The following is a 21474-nucleotide window of genomic DNA, read 5'->3' on the forward strand; positions in this document are numbered from 1 at the left end:
GTGACTATTTCCTTAACAAGTATTTGGATGTTGACCTCACTATTTTATGGTTCAACCTTTGAGGGGCTTTTAGCTGGACTCCTGTCCTGGTTCATTTCTCCAATATTTCTTCTTGTTGGTTTAACCATTATATATAGTATGTTATGAGGTCCCTCTCTCAGTACTTGTCAAATTACTGATCGCTCTTGCCTGGATTGACTTGTATCTAAGTATGGTACTTAAAGGGTTCACAGCTGTGGAAAGTAAGTTTTTTCAATATTATTTCAATCCCTGAGTTGAAGCGCAGAGGCTGTTAAAAAGCCTCTTTTGTTCTTTTTCTTCCCTATAGGCTATCTGGTCAGATTTTAAGAAAATATTTTGAACAAAGGAATTGTCTCTAGAAAAGATTACATGTTAGCTTCTCTCTCTCTCTCTTTCTCTCTCTCTCTCTATTATTAATTAATTAAGAGCTTACTGGCTCTTCTCCAAACAGGACAGATAACGACCTTGGTTTGGAGGGTGGCTGGGGCAAAGAATGGAACAGTTAAAAGTAGGGGTGAGAGCATGAGAAAAGGAGTTTGAAAGCAAGACATAAGAAGATCTCAGAAATAATATAGCCTTTTATGTTTTTCATTTTGGGGTCCCCTTTTTCTTGCATGAAAAGGTCATTTTGAAAACCTTAAAAGCACCAGTCTCCATATTTTAGTGTCTTTCCCTGAGTAGCCCAGCAGTCAGGAAATCATAACCTCTAATGTGTTCACTAAGCAAATGTCAATGAACCGATAATAATAATAATAATAATAATAATAATAATAATAATAATAAAAACTGACATTTCTCTTCAGAAATCTGGCTTCACTTTGCCTTCCCACTTTTGTGTAAAATGAAACTGATTTCACCACATATATGTTTGGGAAGTCAGAAATCAACTTTATAGTGAAACATCAATTTTGCACACTTTGCTGCTGTTACTGTCTGCTGGCTGCAAAAGTAGCCTCACTTGGTCACAGTCCGTGGAGCTCATCTTGAAAGAGGATTTAAGACAATCAAGTGGTGTTTCCACTGATATTCCCATCAGAGTGTGTTCTGTTCTCAGCCCAGCATGGAAGCTAATATCATAAAGCTATTGTTTCAGTTTGCTTCCTGTGATACAAATCTCAATTGGTGGCCCAGACTCCCAGCCTGAATTTCTCAACGCTGAGGTTTCCTCTCCAGCATTCCCACACAGAATAAATAGCCTACTGTGAAAAATCAAAGGGGAACGTGTTACTAAGTAAAGAAGAACCTTTTCTAAAGCAAAAACCTGGTCTTTTTTAGGCTTTTGAACTTTGAGGTATGCAACCAGCTATTTCCGAGGATAAAGTGAGCCAGGATTGATGCTCACCTTTGTTAAAAAAAATGCTTCAATGATGAGGCTGAGATCTGTCTGACTCACATAAACTTGGAAGCCTTGCATTTTGATAGAAATTGCTGAACGTCAGCTAAACAAATAGCAAGGATTTCACTGTGTGTGTGTCTCTGTGTGTTTTTAAATGACATTTCTCCAGAAGTCTGTATTCATAAAAAAAAAAACTTCATTGCTCATAGTTACTTTGATTTCTAAGCTATAACTTACTGGGAGCCTAATACGTTGCAGACAAGAGGCAAAGCAATTTCGTATCAATCCTCAGCAGCTTTTGCTGAGTTCTGCTACTAAGGCTCAAAGATAATGGCATTTTCACAAGATTGCAGAGAAAGAAGACAGCTAGTACAGGTCTGTCTACCCATAAATCCTGAACTTCATTTGCATATTCTTCCTGTGCTACAAAGAAAAAAACAAAAACAAACAAACAAAAACCTGTCTCCTACACAACTCCCGAAAACACATTCAACAGTTTGCCTAGAGAAAGAATGGCAAGAGCCAGGAAATGAGAGTGGAGAGAGGCGATATTGAAGGCGTGTGTCTCACCCCTTAGTTAGATGGGTATTTCGTGAGAACTGCTTCTTCAAGGATGGCAGCACCAGATGGCCAAATGTAGATACTTTTCATCTTTTCCGTCATTTCTTCCCTTGGGACAGAGAGTACCACAGCTGACATACTGAGGCTTTGGTGGGTCTGGGGCTCAGCCAAGTCAAAGGGCAATTTGTGTCCTCAGTGTGCAGTCACTCCTGAGCTGGATGTCATGCTGTGGCTACTCTGGGCATATGAGGCACACCAGGGGTTCACACCAATACACACTCAAGCAGGCTTGGTCAGAAGGGTCAGCCTCTGGACCGAGCTCCCCTCTCCAAACCAACCTCAAACACTGAATCCCATCTTTGTCAATCTAGCAGTGAGTAACTGCCTCTGAAACTCAGAGAAGCATGACCAGGTCTATGTGCCAGAGGACATGGAAAACAAGGCCAGACTAGACTTGCATAATGATCCTACCAACCCGTATTTGTCTGTCCTATGGCCCAAGATCGAAAAGGACTTGAATTCCAAATACAGCCTCACTATGCACTACACCTGCAGTCGAACAATGTCAAAGTTAGGCCTCTTTCCTCATTGTTGGTGCAATGAGGACAACTGTCCTACCAACCCGTATTTGTCTGTCCTATGGCCCAAGATCCAAAAGGACTTGAATTCCAAATACAGCCTCACTATGCACTATACCTGCAGTTGAACAATTTCAAAGTTGGGCCTCCTTCCTCATTGTTGGTGCAATGAGGACAACTGTCCCACAACTCTCAATTCAATCAGTGAAGTATCTCAGGACCATTGTGCTACCCTCCTGGGGCTCTACTGGTAGAGGGGTAGTGGGGAGGAGTAGGGAAGGTGCTGGGGAAAAAACAACTAACCCATCTAACAGTACAATTTCAAGCACCATACCAGGGAAGTCAAGCAAATGCTTCTGGCTATGGAAAGGGGGATAGGAAGTTCTCCACTGCCTACTTTGTATATGTGTACAAATGATTGCTGCAGCAGTACTGGGAACGGTCCTCACCTGTCCAAGGAGACAAGCCCCTTTAAGAGAAAAGGCATGTGCCACAGCTACAAGGTCAGGCCATTTTCCCCTCTTCTGCAGCACCTATGACAGTGAATCCACCATAGCCCTCACTGTTTCCTTGAAACATTTATAGGCAAGTCTGCCCTTGCCCCCAACTCCTGTTCTGTCTGTTCCCAAAAGCTCTATGACTTGCAGTATAGGGGTAACCTTCGACCCCTTGGATCTACTGAGCTGTCATCCTATTTTCTGAAAATCATTCCTCCATATCCTTCCTGTGCTGTGAGGCCCAGAATAGCACAGGTCAGTCTGGTCTCCTAGCCTCATACTGGAGTCTTTCTGCTGGGGGGTTTCTTTCCCAGAATAGCCACTTCATAACAGGATAGCAGACTTAAGTTGACCCCAAAACACTAGGTGTGCTCAGGAAAACTGAAAATCAACTGCAAAAGAATCTTGCCCGCCCTGCCTTTCTCCTTCATGCTCACCACCTGTAGGGCCACAACTCTGCAGGAGAGGCATGAGTCACTCACTGCCCACTGTCCTTAACACATGACCAGATAGGATTGTCACACAGGCTATGCAACTGGAAGACACCTCAGGCCACTTCTTTCTGATGAGGAATTTTTTTTTTTTTTTGAAGAACAAAAACTCGGGGGAAAAAAATGTTTTGTGAACTTGACATTTGCAGAGATACCAGGGAGAGTGAGAATTGGTTGGTTCTGCGGAGAAGCTATTATCAGACAAGGAAGGACTGCCCACTGTGAATGAGTGTGGCTTGGTCAGATGCTTCATAGGCACCAGCTCAGTGAATTGCCACAGAAGCTGTGCGTAGTAAGTGCTTTTAACCCCCTTTTACAGACAAGGGAACCAATGAACTTGCAGGCACACTGCTTCAAGAGGGAAAAGACGAATGGGCACGCTACTACTTTTCTCAAAGCAGCAGCTATAAGACAGGCATTAAAACACCTCCTAAGAATTTGATCTAGAGCAGAATGTGGGTCTAATGACTAGATATCAGGGCAACCCTGAAGCTTGCCAAAGCTGCCCTGGCTTCCCCAGCTGGAACCTCAGCTTCTTTGGTCCAGTCTGAGCTCTTCAGCTGATGGCTACACTAATTACATAAGTCACTGCTGAGAAGAAGATGCTTAGCATGAAGGGATCAAGCACTAGTAGTGGCATTTCTGTGGGTGAAGTTTTGCAGAGTGGTGGTCCATCCAACCGTGGCATTACAGAGCTTTCTCTGTGTGAGGACAGGCTGAGAGCCGACTTGCCAGCCCGGAGAGTGTGCAGACTCACCTGAGGACAGAAGCTTGTGTGTTCGCAGGAAACTGATGGCCAATCGCATGATGGAGGCTTTGTCCAGGTGGGAGCTCACACTGGGAGGCAGAGGCAGCTCATGGGCCAGCTCGTAGAAGACCTCTGTCTCTTTGCTCCGCCGGCACCTTGCAGCATCCCGAGACTTCTCCTTCCTCCTCTCTGAGGTACTCCTAAATTGAGAGAGAAGCGGTTAGTCCCTAAAGCAGAGTCATCCCACCACAACTCTGACCAGTATCTCACCAGGATCCCCCACCCACCCATGGTATAGCCCAATACTCCACTGAACTGATCTGAGTGGAAACCAGTCACCTGAGCCTTTACTTCTTGTGTGTCTTGTCAATTGCCTGTCTCCTCTTGTAAGTCTCATGGTGTCTAGAACTGGGCTTCATGTGAGTGGGGTTTGAGCAGAGACTTACTGAGAAGTAACCTATAAGATCATTGGACCTGGGCTATCTGGGACCCAGGGTGAATGCCCAGAGATGAAGAGAGAAGTGTTACAACCAGTCACTTAGATGGCTGTGCCAAAGACTCTGGAGAAAAATTTAAAACAAAAAACAACCAACCAAACAAAACTAATAGACCAGGAAGCTAGCTGGCTGCATAGTGTGTCTGTTTTGTCACATGTGAGACCCAGATTCAAGTTCAGATCCCACCACACTGGAGAAACTTCAGTACTGTGGTATCTTTGCCTCTCTTCCTCTGTCACTTTATCCATTCAGTATCTAAAAATGTTGGGTCAGAGCAGTGAAACCCTGGTTATGACAAAAGAAAAGTGTTGCACACAACCAAATAATAGTATTATTATATCCCAAGAAGACATTGGTGTCTCCAGACACCAATGTGCCCAGTGTTCAAAAGTTAGTACCTGCCAAGGATTAAAGAAGAAGAAGCACAAATGGACTTTTCTGCAAACTGCCTGCCAGCTTTTCCATACTCATTCTTTGCTGTTCTCCACATGCCCAAACCTGCCTCTTCCAGGAAGTCCTCAAGAAGTCCTCTATCGTCTTAATAGTGTCCAAGTCAGTATCTAGCATGGTCATGTCTAAAAGCCAGAACCTCTGAACTCAAATTCCAACTTATCCACTTGCTCACTTGAAAATGTTAACAATATCTTGCTCCAAAAAGATTTATTATTATTATTGAATGTGATCATGTATGAAAAATTTGCTGCATCAGGTCTATTCCAATGTAAAAGGTCTGTGCCAGCTAGTATTAATAACAAATCTGTCTGTAAAATGACTTTGAGAGGGTACAGACAGTGGTGCACCCAGTTAAACATGCATTACCACGCACAAGGGGCCAGGTTTGAGCCTCTGCTCTCCACCTGCAGGGGGGACACTTCATGAGTGGTGAAGCAAGTCTACAGGTGTCTATCTTTCTCTTTCCTTCCCCTTCTTCTTTCTTAATTTCTTTCTGTCCTATCCAGTAAAATAGAAATAAATAAAAAGGGGAAAAAGGGGGTGGCTGCCAGGAGCCATGAATTACCAGTGCCAACACCAAGCCCCAGTGATAACCCTGGTGACAATTTTAAAAAAGTGACTTTGAGTATACAACCAGCAAAAATTAGTGCAGTAAGATCCTCATCTTCATAACACACACATACACACACACACACACACACACACACACCACATGATACTTTCCTATTATGTAGGAAAAATCTAGAAGTAATATATATTCTCCTTTGTGTGTGTTGTGCCCAGGGGCTCATGCATGCATGCATGCTACCACTCCCAGGTTAACATTTTCATTTTTTAAGTTGCAGAGTACAGAGGACATCATCTGTAGAACTGCCTTGCAAATGGTAAGGTGCCCACTCTATCTGGTGAGCCACCCTCCCTAGCAACGTTATAGTCCTTACAGTCATCACATATATCAGCACTTACTAGGCTCCAGATTGGGTCTAAGCACATCCACTTGGGCTTCTTAAACCCACTCAGCTACTCGTGGAGAAGGCATCATCATTATTAGTATTAGTATTCTAAATTTACAGATAAGGAAGTGAATCCATAGAGGCTTAGTAATTCACCTGCATCCTCCTAGCAGATAAAGGAGGGAAGTAGAGGTTTCTTTGCACCAGACAAATGGGACCTAGAATCTCAGCTCTTAGCAATCAGTAACTTCCCTGCTTCTTCTTCTTTATATTTGATTTATTGTACAAAGACAGAGAAATCAAGAGGGCAGGGAGTAAGAGACAGAGAGGCATACCACTCATGAAGCTTTCTCCCTGCAGGTGGGGACCGGGGGGACTTAAACCTGGGTCCCTACACACTGTAACATGTGCATCACCACCCAGCCCCTGCCCTTCCTTTTTATGCTCAAAGATGTTAGTGGTCAAGTCAGTAAGGTTGGGGGGGGGGTGTTTCATAGTGTTTATTTTCTCTTATTGCCTATGTTATTTTTCTATCATTTCTCTTATGTTTCTGTATTTTCTGCAATACTGGTAGTTTAGCAAACAAGGCTGATTCTTCTTCCCGGTGCAGTTCCTGGCTCTCACTGCCTCCTTGTCCACCAGCTCCATCTCACTCTGCCCTCCCTTCTGAGGTTTTTTTTTTTTAATTAGGGGCTGCTTCTCTTTTGGTTTGACTCTTCAGCCTATCATCTAAATTTACAGATAATGAACAAGAATAATTAATGAGAAAGTAAGAATTTCCTAAGCCCGCTTGATATGTATATGTAATGTATATGTATATGATGTATATGTATATGTATATGTACACACATCAACAGTGGCCTAGGCATTAGAACCATCTAGAGAAACCACCCTGAGATGGAAAAGACTCCCCAGCAGAGACTGTGACATTAAGGCCAACATCTGCAGGCATAAAGTCCCTTAGCAGTGAGAGAAGAGGAGCAGAAAAGGCCAAGAGAAGAGTCAGGTGCCAGGAAAAGGCAGTCTGGCAATGGTGTTTAGGATCTGGACACCAACTCATTGTGAACATAATCTACATGTGTGAAAACTGAGGCTCAAATGTAATATGCAACTTGCCTAAGCCATAAAGTAAATTCCTGGATAAGCCCTCGAAGGTGTACAACTCACCTTCCAAGAAATGAGCAGAGACAGGAATCCTGAGAAGCATAAGTGCTTCTTATCTGATTCCATGAAATGGGTAAGACAAGGATGGCTGCCCTCATTCCACAGATTTGCAACTGAGACCCAGTCAGATTAGGCTGCTTACCCAGGCCAACCCAACTGATCAGTAGCAGAGCTAATTGGGACAAGAACTCATTACTTCCAAGGCCAATCTTTTTTTTTTTTTTTTTTTTTTAACTGTAGGAGGTAGTGATGTTAGCTAGGAATAGAAAAATCAGCAACATCTTAATATTCAGGAAAAGAAGGATTGAGAATCTCATACAAACTGTTGGTTGAAAGGTCACCTGCTCCATTTCAACTACTTTGTGTTTTTTTTCTTTTTACAATTGCACTCTGAAGCTAGTAAGACTTTAATTAGTTTATTTCATTAAACTTGACACACGCATCTTGATATCTTAATGCTGACTTTTAGAAGAACAAACAAAAATCTATGACCATGTCATCATTTAATTAGCAATATTGAAGAACAAGAATAATTAGTGAGAAAGTAAGACTTTCCTAAGCCTACTTGATATATATATATATATATATATATATATATATATATATATATATATATATTACACATTTCATTCTGATCATACTTAATGTATGACAGGTTGGGCCTCTTAGCAAATAAAGTCAAGCAAAAATGGGGGGGGGGAGAAATCCTAGAAAGTGGTCCGCAAATGAAAACCATTGTAACATAATAATGATCTCATCTAGCTAATCTGAACATTAGTCACATTCAGACTTTGGCCATTAGCATGCTCTTTGTCACAAATCAACACTATGGAGGGAGGAGGGGGAAGCTGATTATTGATCAGGCTGATCTCAACCAGCTCTTTGAAGCTACCAGATTTTCTGAAGTCAAGAAGGCTCTTTCCTTAAAATGCTTGTAGTTCGTTGTTGTTGTTTTTTTTTTCTCCTTAGTTATGTTCTAGAATTGCAAACCACTAGATTTTTTTTTAAATTAAATTTCTAGCAGTGGCATGTTAGAATCCTCTGCTTTTCCTGAAAAATAAACTTTATCCTAAACTTACTAAATCATAAGATTGAGAGATGTATTTCTTACTCCAAGTAGCTTTCACTGCCACGCTCTTTTTTCTGATGGACTTCTTACAGCCAGAGTGGTCCAGCACGACAGCTGCTCTAAGGAATCCCCAGCACAAGCCTTCCTCACTAGGTCCTCATGCTAATGCAGAAGTGTTTGCTGAGATCTGTCCGGAACCTTGTGGAACAAGAAGACAGTGCACATCCTGAGTCCTCAAGAAGTTTGCTGTCCAGCTAGGCAGTGAGCAGCTTAAAACACCTCTCCTAGCCACAGAAACATAGAGGGTCTATGATTTCCAGTAGTTTATTTTAGGATTTTCTGATAGTGATCTGAAAGCCATACACTTTCAATAGAAACCATACTTCACTTTTTTTTTTTTAATCATTGCTCAGGCTGACAACAAGCAGTGTGATTCTGGGCACAGCAAGTCACAGCTCTCAGCCCCGTGGTCACGACGGTTAACAACTGATACTCTACAGTGATCTGTGTTGCCGGCATTTTTCAATATTGTGGTTTGTGTCTTTGTAGTACATCTATAACTGAAGGCTAATCTAAGTATTCTGAGGATAATGTAGGTAGAATAGGCTAGGCTATGATATTCTATAGGTTACGTGTATTTAACTTATGTTTTTAGGTTCCAGTGAATCTACTGGGCTTTGACCTCTCCTCGAAGGACATCTATAAGTAGGGCACTAGACAGCTGAAGGGGGTTCAGATGTGAAACAAGTTGGTCTGAGTAAAGTTATACAAGGGCACTCAGAGAAGAGAGAAAAAGCAATTCTTGTCATTTCTTTGACATTTTAACATGTGCAAATTTAAATTTACTTTCTTCAAGTTGGAAACACAAATTCTGAAACATCTGGTCTCCTCTTAATGGAAGCAATCCTTTATGATCCAGGCATCCAGTTAAAAGACAGACAAAACTGAGCATCCTAAGGTGTTAGCAGATAACAGGCTACAACTCAACTAGGAAAACTCTCTTTGTATACAGCTTCACTACTTAAGAATGCTTCCTTAACTTAAGGGTCATTGGTCCAAGTGTGACTTAGAGACACCTATTTAAATCAGTAATTGAGCCACATACTACTCTTGGTCAAGGCGATCCTAATTCCTGACTTCTGGGTAAACATAGTCTGGCATGGGACCCCAAAGGCTGCACCACTGGGGTGTGCTGCTATACTCACTATATTTCTATTCTCTTGACCTTTAGGGAAACCAAGACTCCCATGTCTCATGCCTGAGAGCCATTTGGGTATTGAAACAATATGCCCATTACCCTCTGAGGTTAAATGACTTAGAGGCACAATAGGTTTCATGGGCAATGGAGTACTTGGTTGAGTTCATACATTACCATGTGCAAAGGCCCAGGTTCAAGCCCCTGCTGGTGAGGGGAAGCTTCGCAAGCAGTGGAGCAGGTCTGCAGGTATCTATCTTTCTCCTCCTCTGAGTCTCCCCCTCCCTGAATTTCTCTCTGTCCTATCAAATAAAATAGAAATAAAAGGGAAAAGGAAAAAGAAAAGAAAAAGGAAACAGTGGCCACCAGGAGCAGTGGCTTCCTAGGGCCGGCACCAAGCTCCAACTATAACTTTAGTGGCAATAGAAAAAAAAAATAACTCCTCTCTCCCTCTCCAAAAAAAAAAAAATGATGATATCTTGGATCAGTCTGTTCATCAGGTGGTAAGATTCTAAGCTGCTGTTAATTTGTAGCCAGCTAAGAATGCAGGAAATGAAGGGCAAGAACAATCAGGAACATTCTGGTGACTTTTCAGGGAGCCAGTGTAGCTGCTTCACAAGGGCTGTCTGTAGGGAGGAAGATACTGTTTTCAGGTCCCACATCAGGAAGAATGTCAACTTCCAGGCCTGGGGGTGGTTACTTTATGAAATAAATTAGAGTAGACCCAAACAAATACTTCCCAAACTTGGAGATTTGGTAGAAGAACCTTAAAAAGCCATTGCCTGGGTCCTACCGAGGTATAGCCTGGGCAACATGGACTTTGAAGCGTCCGTTATGATTCACATGTTATGATTCACATGAGTAGTCAGAGCTGGAAACCACTGCTGAAGAACTGTCAGCACTAACATAAAGGCAGAGATAAAGGAATAGGAAACTGTTCATTGCACGAGCACTGGGGCTAGGTGCACTTCATCACTGACCTCATAATGATGCAGTTGTGTTGGTCCTGTTTTCATAGAGTAGTGTTTCTTAGCTCTAGCCTGCAGCAGAATCACCTGGTGGGTTTATAAAACTACAGTTTGTGAGCTTGTGATCACATGTCTTGGGAGGACTGAAACCAAGTCTACTTGCTAAACTAAATCCCACTCCTCCCCTCTTGCATACACTGTAGCCACAATCATTACAGTTAGCCAGTGTGGAGTCACTACCATAACCAAATGGTCCCTGACCTGACCTAGGACCTCCTGTGACCATCAGCCCACTAGATGCTGTGTGTGACAGAAAGAGGGAGGGGAGAACGACGAAACACAGGTGTGAGCAGGTACTGCATAAAAAGCAGCTGTCACTCAAAGTAGCCACAAAACAGTGGGGAAAGACTCAAGTCTGAAATAGTCGTTGTCATAATTACTTGAGGAAATCTTTTAGACTACATTCCAGAGCCAAATGAGAGAAATAGGTGTACCACTTTATTTTAAATCCCAAACAATAACACGCTATTTACCCACCCTTTTTAGTCACTCGACTTGGCTGTGGATGGATCTTGGTTGTTGAAAGAAAATGTGCCCTCTAAGGTAAGGCCCTGCCACAATTGAAGGTATTCAAAAGAATGGTTTTGGCTCTGACGACAATTCCAAAGGAGTGATGAAAACATTTGGATGAGGGAGGTATCCTGGTGGCCAATTTTCTGGGTACAGTCTCATGTTTGCTCAAAGGTGGTAACAGTATTTAGTAGGGCAGTAACTATATAGGAGAAAGGATTTTATGTGGTCCCAGGCAAAAATAGAAGAAATTAAATTAGCATATCCAAGAGGAACTGGACAAGGGAAAAAGGCATCATTACACTTGAATGCATACCTTTGGGGGGGTGCATGGTCTCTGCCCTGGAAGAGATCAGTCCAACTAGAAGATATGACTGATACAACAGGCTGCATGTTAAAAGTCTTGAAAGCAAGGATTACAAAAATGAAGGAAGACATGTGAAGACTGGCCTGGCTAGAATAACAATGGATTCTTTTGCTTGTCTTTTCCTTGAAGGAGGAATCCGGGAAAGTGTCCCATGCCTCAACCTTCCAGCCACCCCCAGTTGCCTGGCCCTCTGAGCATCTGTGCCCCTGGAGCAGAGGGTCTGGACTGCATTCAGACCTGACAGCAAGTCTGGGGCCTACCCATGCTGGCCCTCTAATGGCCATTTCTGCTTGGGGCCCACTGGAGATGCTTATCTGGTTGTCATCTGCACTCCAGGCAGCAAGAGAGCAGCAGACCCAATTACAGAGCAGACCCAATATAGGTACAACCTATCTGGGGCTCCAGATAACCCAGCACCTCACGTAAGCTGAGGACATGTGTGGTCCCCAGCCCTGCTGGGAAAGCTGTGCAGGAACAGGAGGAGCAGCGAGAAACCTTTCTGACACTTCAAGTTCAGTCTACATATTGCAAACCAGACCACTTTACAGCTTTCTTTCTTTCTTTCTTTCTTTCTTTCTTTCTTTCTTTCTTTCTTTCTTTCTTTCTATTGAGAGGGGTATTATTGGGGACTAATGGCTTACAGTAAATACCATTGTTGATACTTGGGCCACTTTACATTTCTGTCTGTCACACACTGAAGTTAATTAAGCACTTCAGAAGTAAATTTCCAAATCTTTCTCAGTAACAGAAAATGAGGAAGTAGCATCATTCCCATTTTAGAGACATGGGAAACTGAAGTTCAAAAAGGTAAGGAGTGTATGGAGCCAGCACACACTGCCCACATCGACCTATCAAGGGCACATGAATACACAGCCAGTAGCCAATCTGGAGTAGGTACACCTCACAGTTGGAAAGACACCTGTGTGTTACAATCTAAGCTCAGAGCCTGGCATATATATATATCAAATCCTCTTTAAATAAATACTTTTTTTTAGAGGAAAGAGTGATGGTTATTTCATTTAGACAACTTTTGAAAATACAGAAAGGCATCTAGAAAAACTCAGGTCTCGGGGGTCGGGCGGTGGTGCAGTGGGTTAAGCGCACGTGGCGCAGAGCACAGGGACCGGCGTAAGGATCCCGGTTCGAGCCCCCGGCTCCCCACCTGCAGGGGAGTCGCTTCACAGGCGGTGAAGCAGGTATGCAGGTGTCTATCTTTCTCTCCCCCTCTCTCTTTCTTCCCCTCCTCTCTCCATTTCTCTCTGTCCTATCCAACAACAAAGCAACGTCAACAATGGCAATAATAACCACAGCGAGGCTGCAACAACTAGGGCAACAAAAAAGGGGGAAAAATGGCCTCCAGGAGCGGTGGATTCATGGTGCAGGCATGGAGCCTAGCAATAACCCTGGAGGGGAAAAAAAAAAAAAAAAAACTCAGGGCTCATGGGGTTTGTGGTTTCCACTTACTATCTTATCACATTAAAAATTTATTTTAAATAAGCCTACCAGCCAATAATACCACATTGTGTAGGTGGGTAACCTTATCAGAGGTGGATAGCGACTTTCATGCCTAAGGTTCCAGGGTCCCAGAAGCAATTCCCCCGAACCACTATTAGCCAGAGCTGAGTAGTGCTCTGGTTAAAAATGAATCTAAAAAAAAAAACTTACTGTGGGTAATCTTGTTCTTTTGTGTTGCTCGGTTATTGTTCCTAATTTCAAGCTGTTATAAATAATACGGTGGTGACTACCTTTACATTAGTGCCTTTTTCAGACAGATTTATTTGAGAGACAGAAAAACCAGAGCACTGCTCAGCTCTGGTATTATGCAACACCAGGGATTGAACCTGAGACTGCTTGCACACAAGTCCAGTGCACTACAGCTCGCCTCCCACCTGGCTTCTCATTTTGATGCAGTTCTGGAAATGAACTCAGGACCTGTTGCATGCACCACTGGCAGAGCTGCGTCTTTTACCCAATTTTTGTCCTGTGTTTTTAAAGACAGCCAATAAGAGGCAGAGAAGACTAAAGCACTGCTCTATCATCCGTGAAGTTTCACCCATTTGTCCTGTCTGTGGTTTCCCCCAAGAGGTGGCAGGGATCAAAGCCAGGGCCTCACACAAGGAGGCGTGGTCTCTACCATGGGGCCACTTCCTCGACCCTCAGGTGTTGCTTTTAATTTAATTTTTGTAATAAAAGATGACTCACATGAGCTTTCTTTTACTTTTTCTTTCCCTGCCTCCAAGGTTCGGTGTTGGCACTATGAAACCACAGCTCCTGGTAGCCATTTTTTCCTGGATTTGTTCCCCCCTAATTTTTATTAGATAGGACAGGGAGAACTTGACAGGTAGGGGTAGAGAAGGAAAGAGAAAGAGAGACACCTGTGAACCTACTTCACGACTTGTGAAGCATCCCCCTGCCCCCCACAGGTGCAGAACAGGGCTCAAACCCATGTCCTTGAGCTTGGTAATATGTGTGCTTACCCGGATGTGTCACCACCTGCCCACATGAGCTTTCTACCAGCTACCAAGACTGCTCTGTGACAGCTGAGGGTGGGACACTGGCAGTGTTAGCCTGTCCAGGGCCAGGACCTGTGCTATAGAATGCAAAGCCCTGGGAGAAAGGCTGGGTAGGGGAGAAGCAGGGTGTGTCCATCCCCTCAGCTGCCTTTCCTGTCCAGTCGCAACTCTCCCAGTCCTCCTTTCCCCTCCTGCCATCCAAGCTGAACACCACCAGAGACGGGCCACTGCGCTGAACTGGAAGAGTCCAGCTGTGGAGATGGCTACTCTGCGGGCAGTAGGACCTCCTCCCCCAGGGTGAAAATACAGCATTCTTTCCACCCACCTTGCCCTCCTCCACATCCATCTAGTGAGTGGTCAGAAAAGACTGGCAGTGAGTGTTTGCACCCTCCCTGGTCCTCCTACATGCTGGCCCCCACAGCACAGTCCTGTGCTTCTCACGCTGCCGACAGGCCACCACCAAGCAGCACAGTCACTCTGACTAGCTCACAAAGACCCTTAAAGTTTATCAGGCCCTGTGGTTTTTTAAAGCACTTCAGAGGTGTCTTCACATACTCTCACGAATTTGCTTTGCAGCATAAGCTTGTATCATATGGCAATTCATCGCCTGAAATAGAAATGTGAACTTAGGGGGGCCAGGTGGTGGTGCACTGGGTTAAGTGCACATAGTACGATGTGCAAGGACCTACACAAGGATCCCGGTTCCAGCCCCCAGCTCCCCACCTGCAGGAGGGTCACTTCACAAGCTGTGGAATAGGTCTGCAGGTGTCTATCTCCCCGTCTTCCCCCTCCTCTCTCAATTCTCTCCCTGACCTATCCAATAAAATGAGAAATGGCCTCCAGGAGCAGTGGATTCATAGAGCCAGCACTGAGCCCCAGTGATAATCCTGAAAGAAAAAAAAAAGATTTCCAAAAAATAAATGTGAACTTAAATATTTTTATTAATGGAAGCATCTATTGCTGGTCTCTGACACCTGTTGCTTCCTGACCCCTGCACAGTACAGATTCCAGCAAGCTGAGAGGCTGTTTCTGCCACTGCCTGGGGAAAGGAAGAAAAAAAGCCACACTGGCAGCTGATAGAGAATTTTGACCATGCTGCTTCCCATCCAATCCTGAAACAAGCCGGGGAGGCCAGTAGAGCACTGTCCCTGAGTTACACCAAGAAGGTAGGTCCTAAGGGTGTCAATGACATGCCCACCATCACCCAGTGATGGAGCCAGTACTCATGCCTATCTTCAGATCTTGAATGGCAACTGGGTGACCTTTCCTGAGAAGCCCACAGGCAGGTGCCTCCTGCAGGTTCAGATGACCCGGCTGAGCTGGACAGATGGGGGTGCAGTCCTCAAAGAACACTCCATTGGACGAGGTGGCCATCCAGAAGCAGTAAAGGGACATGCTGGCCGTCCCCTCAACTGACAACGAGCCTCACGGGGAGACACTTTCTCTGCTTAGAGATGCCTGTCTTTTAAAGAGGCTTTTATTTTGCAAGCAAACACCTACCGGCCTTACAGGTTGCAGATCCCATTCTCACTAGACTATGCTCTTTGGTGCCACTTCTCAATGCTGGGGGATATTTCTCCACCCTCAAGCGGATAGCAGATCTGATGAAAGATTTTTTCCTCTGTCATTGGATTTCTTCCTTTGGATCCCACAAACAAGAGCTGTGGTTTGGCTCCAACCTTTCTATGTGTGTAACCATCCTGTTTCTACAACTCTGCCTTGCCTTCGGCTAAGAAACCTAACACTGCAGTTGCCCAGCAGAAGGTAAAAGGGAACAGTGCTTGAGATGGTCGAGGGACTCCTCAGCATGAAGCAGCCACTTTCTCTGGAGCAAGCAGAGAGCAGTCTGTGCCCTAAAGCTTCCAGAGACCTAGTTTCTAGGGGGCTGGAGAGATAGCTTGCCAGGTGTGGTGTATGCTACACAGCCTAGGCTCAAGTCCCATCATCACCTGGGAGGTGCTATGGAACCAGAAGAGCTTCAGCACTGTGGTCTTTCCTCCTCTCTGGCTTTCTATTTGTGTAAACAAGGGCCCTAAGCAGTGAGATCTGCATACATGAGGCCCTGGTTCTGCAACAAACAAACTGGGAGAACCCAGCCAAGGAGATGCTGGGTTCTGCAAATCCCTCTGTTCTAAAGCTTTCACAAGTATTTGGACCCAATTTCCTTCCTTCCTTCCTTCCTTCCTTCCTTCCTTCCTTCCTTCCTTCCTTCCTTCCTTCCTTCCTTTCTTCCTGATAGAGGCTGAGAAAAAGTGAAAGAAACCATAGTTTCCTCCCTGGATCACCCCCACACACACACACACACAAACACACCCTTCCTAGGGTAAATTTCTCCATCAGTGTGGTCAGTCTAAATTGCTTTCACCTTTCAGAACCTCTTATAAGCCCATTTTCCCAAGAAAATTCTCCAGAAGCCTTTGTCAGAGACTTCCCACTGAGTAATTCTGTGTGTTCTCCGTCTAGTTCAAATCTATAGTCCCTCCTCCCCCAGCTAAGCCACAAGTTCTACAGAGAAAGGGTCCCATCGCCTGCTCTTCTCATGATCTCAAACACATAGAGTACTAAGTGGTACAAATGAGAGATACTGGGAAAAGACCGCTTAAACTCTTCTCTGTACTATAAATCCCTCTCTGTTCTAAAGCTCTCACAAGTATTTGGACCCAATTTTCTTCCTTCCTTTTTTTCTTCCTTCCTTCCTTTCTTCCTGATAAAGGCAGAGAAAAAGTGAAAGAAACCATAGTACTGAAGTTTCCTTCAGTGTGCTGGGGGCCAGGTTCAAACCTGTGTCATGCACATGGCGAAGCATTACACTATCCAAATTTCACCAGCCCTCTAATGCACTTCTCAATTAAAATACAACTATTCCATCTGTGAAGAGCCATAGTGCAGAGAAACTCAAAAGTGTGTGTGTGTGTGTGTGTGTGTGTGTGTGTGTGTGTGTGTGTGTGTGTGTTTTACAAACTCTGCATTAGTTTATAGTCTAAACTAAAGCTGTTGAGAGTCTGTATGGAGTAACAGAGGCCAGCACCTCTCAGTCTTTATTCACACAAGAAGAATTGTTACAATTCAATTTCTGACTTGAGGGGGTCTAAACTGGGATCTCAGGTTCTACAACTTTAACAACATCCCAACTCATGATCTATGGCCACACTTTGAGTAGAAAAAGACCAAGAGTCACACACCTCACCATTCACAAGGATCAGGGTTCGAGGCCTCTGTCCCCCATCTTCAGGGGGAAAGTTTCACAAATGGTAGAGCAGTGTTATCTCCCCCCCCCCCCCGTAGTTTCTCTATCTCTACAAGACAAAGGAAAAAAAAAACTGGCCACTAGGAGCAACGGATTTGTCATGCAGGCACTGGGTCCCAATAATAATCTTGGTGACAGAACAAAAGGACAAAAGAAAGAGAGAAAGAAAAGGAAAGAAGAGAAGAGGAAAGAAAAAAGGGGGAGGGGAGAGGAAAGGAGGGGAGGGGAGGGGAATGGAGGGGAGGGGAGGGGAGGGGAGGGGAGGGGAGGGGAGGGGAGGGGAGAGGAGAGGAGAGGAGAGGAGAGGAGAGGAGAGGAGAGGAGAGGAGAGGAGAGGAGAGGAGAGGAGAGGAGAGGAGAGGAGAGGAGGGGAGAGACAAGTCAAGACCGAGTCCCAGGAGGTCTTGAGACGGAGGGCATGATGCTGAGAATCTGGTAACAGTAGTGCTGTTTGGATGCTGTACTTACCCAAAGGTCTTACACCAGGAAGATTTTTTTCCCTTTTGCTGCCCTTGTTTTTTACTGCTGTTGTAATTATTGTTGTTGTTATTGATCTCACTGTTGTTGGATAGGACAGAGAGAAATGGAGAGAGGAGGGGAAGACAGAAAGGGGCAGAGAAAGACAGACACCTGCAGACCTGCCTGTGAAGCAAACCCCCTGCAGGTGGGGAGCGGGAGTTAGAACCGGGATCCTCATGCTGGTCCTTGCGCTTTGTGCCACATGTGCTTAACCCACTGTGCTACCACCCGACTCCCACCATGAAGACTTTTAAGCTCTAGTCTACACAGTTCTCTGTGGGACCTCACTGAGCCCTGCTCTGAAGTTCCTCTCTTCCTCCATGCATCCCCAATTTCTATCAGTAAGTCTCTTTGGCTATCTTAAAACTCCTTCTCTGGGAGCCAGTTCAAGCCCTCCTTTCCCCAGATGCTTCCTTGGCCACCCTCACTTCCTTCTTCAAGGTGCTTCCAGCACACATGACTGACTGGGCCTCCTCAGAGGCCTCCCTGTCATGCTGGCTTTTCTAAGCAAATGCACTGCTATAACTGAACTTCAAGTTCCTTGGTGCCTTTGGAAGGAACAAGAACACAGACACTGCATCTGCACAGCCTTCATGGCACCTTGGTCCAGGGAGACAAACTGGGTAAATATTTGCTAATTGATTATATGAGCAGTTCAAGTGTGCCCTTTACTCTTCTCCTTTCCCTCTCAGAAAGATTTTTTTTTTTTAAAAAAGTGACCCCAGCTGCCTTGGCCCTTGTCCCTGGTTCTGGAGCCACAGCTGGGCCAGCTTAGATTTTATTTCCTTCTCTTCGGCTCCTCTCCCCTTCTGTGAAGAGTTAACACATTGGGAAGGCTGCTTCCCACTTGGAAATCTCCATTTCCTCATGCAGTGTGAACAAGAGAACATCTATGGGCAGAGAATGAGCGAGTGCCAACTGCACAGGGAGTGAACTCACTCTGAATAGGGCTGTTCTAACACCGGCCAAGACAAGTCATTAAGATGCTGGGCCTGAGGTGCAGCCCCCAGCGTCATCTCTAGATAGCCCCTTAAGCCTTGCAGGCAGAATGGATGAATGGTGAGCACAGAGCCTGCTGAAAGCCCGCTCTTTCATGGGCAGGGGGAGAGAGGACTCTTCCTTCGCACTGGGGGGAAAGGGGGGAGAGGACTGAGGTAGAAGACTCCAAAGCAGGAGCCAGGTCTCTCTGCTGCTGGCCCCTCTTCACCACATTGAACTAAAATTAACCCCCCTGGTTTGTGTGGAGTTGCCAAGAGAATTGCTCCTCAAAACCCAGAAGGGGGGAAAGGTAACAACACTAGAGAAAATATGTACAAGGCCAAAAATAATCACTGTGTCATGAGAAAACAGAACTGGCTTGCCTCAGGGGCCCGCACTGGGTATATTCAGGAAGCAGGGGGCAGAAACTGGCAGTGTCGTCAGCCACTCTGGACAAAACATTTAAAAAGCCATAACCAAAACAGTTGTCAGACACTTTTCAAGTACAGAAAATGGTTCTAAGGGTCAGATCACCTTTGTTTCAGACACTTCAGCCTCAGAGAAAGTAGCATTTACTTAGTTTTTGAATCAGGAGTCATGCTTGATCACATGCTAACAGTGAAATACCCTCACTCTGCCTTACTAATCCCAACTTGATGCCAGAAGTTTTGGTGCCTGGCATTTAAACCATTTCAAAACAACAAGGGAGGAAGGGAAGCATAGGTTCTCTCTTTCCCCCCACCCTATAATTCTCTCTTCCCTATTAAAAGAAAAGGAAAACTGAGGGGTCAGGCAGCGGTGTACTGGTTAAACACTCACATTACAGAGTGCAATGACCTGGGTTCAACCCCAGGTCCCCACTTGCAGGGGAAAAGGTTCATGAGTGGTGGAGCAGGGCTGCAGGTGTCTCTCTATCTCTCTCTTCTCCTCCCCTCACAATTTCTTTCTGTCTCTATCCAATAAAAAAAATCAATAAAATATTTTTCTAAAAACGTTTTTTAAAAGGGGGAAATGAAAGGAAAAAGGAGTTTCTTTCTCTCCTGGGAGAGAGAGAAACTTTCTCTAGAACTTTAGCTTTCTTTAGAACTTGGGTTCTCAGTCTGTGTATCCAGTCACAGCGCCAGCTGTTGCCTTCTTCCCATTCTGCCCCGGCACACTGGTGAGGGGCAGGATCGCAAGTACATGCAGAAGCAACACTCCATTCCTGGAGGGAAGTCAGCACAAGCCATGGGAAATGCTGAAATATCTTTGCCAAGTTACAGTCATGCTCTCAAATGATAATATCGAGGCATCTGGGGACTAGGTTGCATTTTTCGTCCCTAGCAATAGCTTATTCAACAAATATTTATGAATCCCTCCTTATTTTGTTTGCCTGAATAAAAAGCAGAATGACTATTCCTGACCTCACAGGACTTGCAATGAAGAGCTGCGTTCTCAGTGACTGGCCTGGCAGTCAGGAGGTTCTATGAGAACATGAGAGGAGAGAGCCTGCCAGCTCAGAGCAGAGGGGAAGCAAGGTGTGGGTGGTGGAGGTACCCGGGCTGAGAAGAACAGAGACACTGCTGGGGAAAGGGCAGTGGTACTGGGGGTCAGGAGATGGCAGGGCACAAGTTGGGGAGAGTCAAAGTGGGGCTAATGCATTTACTTAACAGACACCACTGGGGATGCACACCATGTCAGACAGAACACGGCTTCCAACAACCAATGGACCAGTAAGGAACGTCCGGTGGTCAAAAGCCTCTGACCCTCTGATAAGGTAGGGGTGCAGGTGCCAGGCAGAGGACAGTTCAAGAACATCCCCCCCCCCCTCCATTGTCTTCTAGTGGGGAAGAACACTCTTTTCTGGCAGCAAAGGCAGGAGAAACAAGTCACTGTTTAGGAGCTCTAAATATGGCCACCACAGGTTGGATGGAGTCTTCGCTCAACCCACAGAGACCTCAGCAAGGCACTGGGCATTCTAGCTGAATAGTAACTCGTAAGTGCCACCCAGGGGACAAAAAAACCAACTCTGCTGAGGGAACATACCTCCTCTGGCTCCAGTGGTGATTTGTTTATTTTCCAAGACTTTACCCCCATCTTCCAGCCACTGCCCCTTACCCCTAGTTGCCTTTACTGCGATGAGTAAGATTCAGGAAGAGGAGCAGCTCAACAGTCAACTCTGCTAGCCAAAAGCCATGTCAGCCTGTCACTACGAAAATGCTTCTCTAGGACTTCATAAAGTTCAAGTTCTAGTGCCCCAACCCTGCTTTCCACACTTGGTTCCCAGCAGCCCGCAGCACCCTACCTGCTCCAGCCAGACTACACTCTGCACTGCCGTCCGATAGCTCAGCTCCTGTCTGCCACCCACTCATGACTCTTCTTTCTCTTTATTCTATTTTTATCTTATTTTGCCACCAGGGTTATCACTGAGGGGTGCTGGCACTCTGAATCCAACTACTCTCAGCTGCCTTTTTTTTCTTTCTTTCTTTATTCCCCTCTGTTGTATCTGATATGGCAAAGAGAAACTGAAGAGGAGTGGGAGATAGAGAAAGAGAAAGACAGTGCAGACTTGCTTCATCACTTGTAAAGCGTCTTCCCTGTGGGTGGAGAGCAGGGGCCTCTGGTAACCAGGTCCTTATGCATGGTAACTACTGTGTGCTTAACCGGGTATACCACTCACCCAGCTCCTCATTTCATTTCCACCTGATGTGATCCTTCCTTCCTTTCCTGCATTTCAAAATCTACCTTCAGGACCCAAATAGGCCTATCA

General features: G+C 45.1%; 1 protein-coding gene across 1 annotated transcript in view; it reads right to left on the bottom strand.

The window, feature by feature from the left end:
* Positions 1-21474, bottom strand: part of EPAS1 (endothelial PAS domain protein 1) — a 103482-nt gene that overhangs the window by 43474 nt on the left and 38534 nt on the right. The window contains exon 2 of the mRNA XM_060187536.1: positions 4242-4432. Within this exon, the coding sequence (XP_060043519.1) occupies positions 4242-4432 (191 nt within the window). The remainder of the gene's footprint in view (positions 1-4241; positions 4433-21474) is intronic.

This window comes from Erinaceus europaeus, chromosome 3, assembly GCF_950295315.1.
Source record: "Erinaceus europaeus chromosome 3, mEriEur2.1, whole genome shotgun sequence".
NCBI classification, from domain to species: domain Eukaryota; kingdom Metazoa; phylum Chordata; class Mammalia; order Eulipotyphla; family Erinaceidae; genus Erinaceus; species Erinaceus europaeus.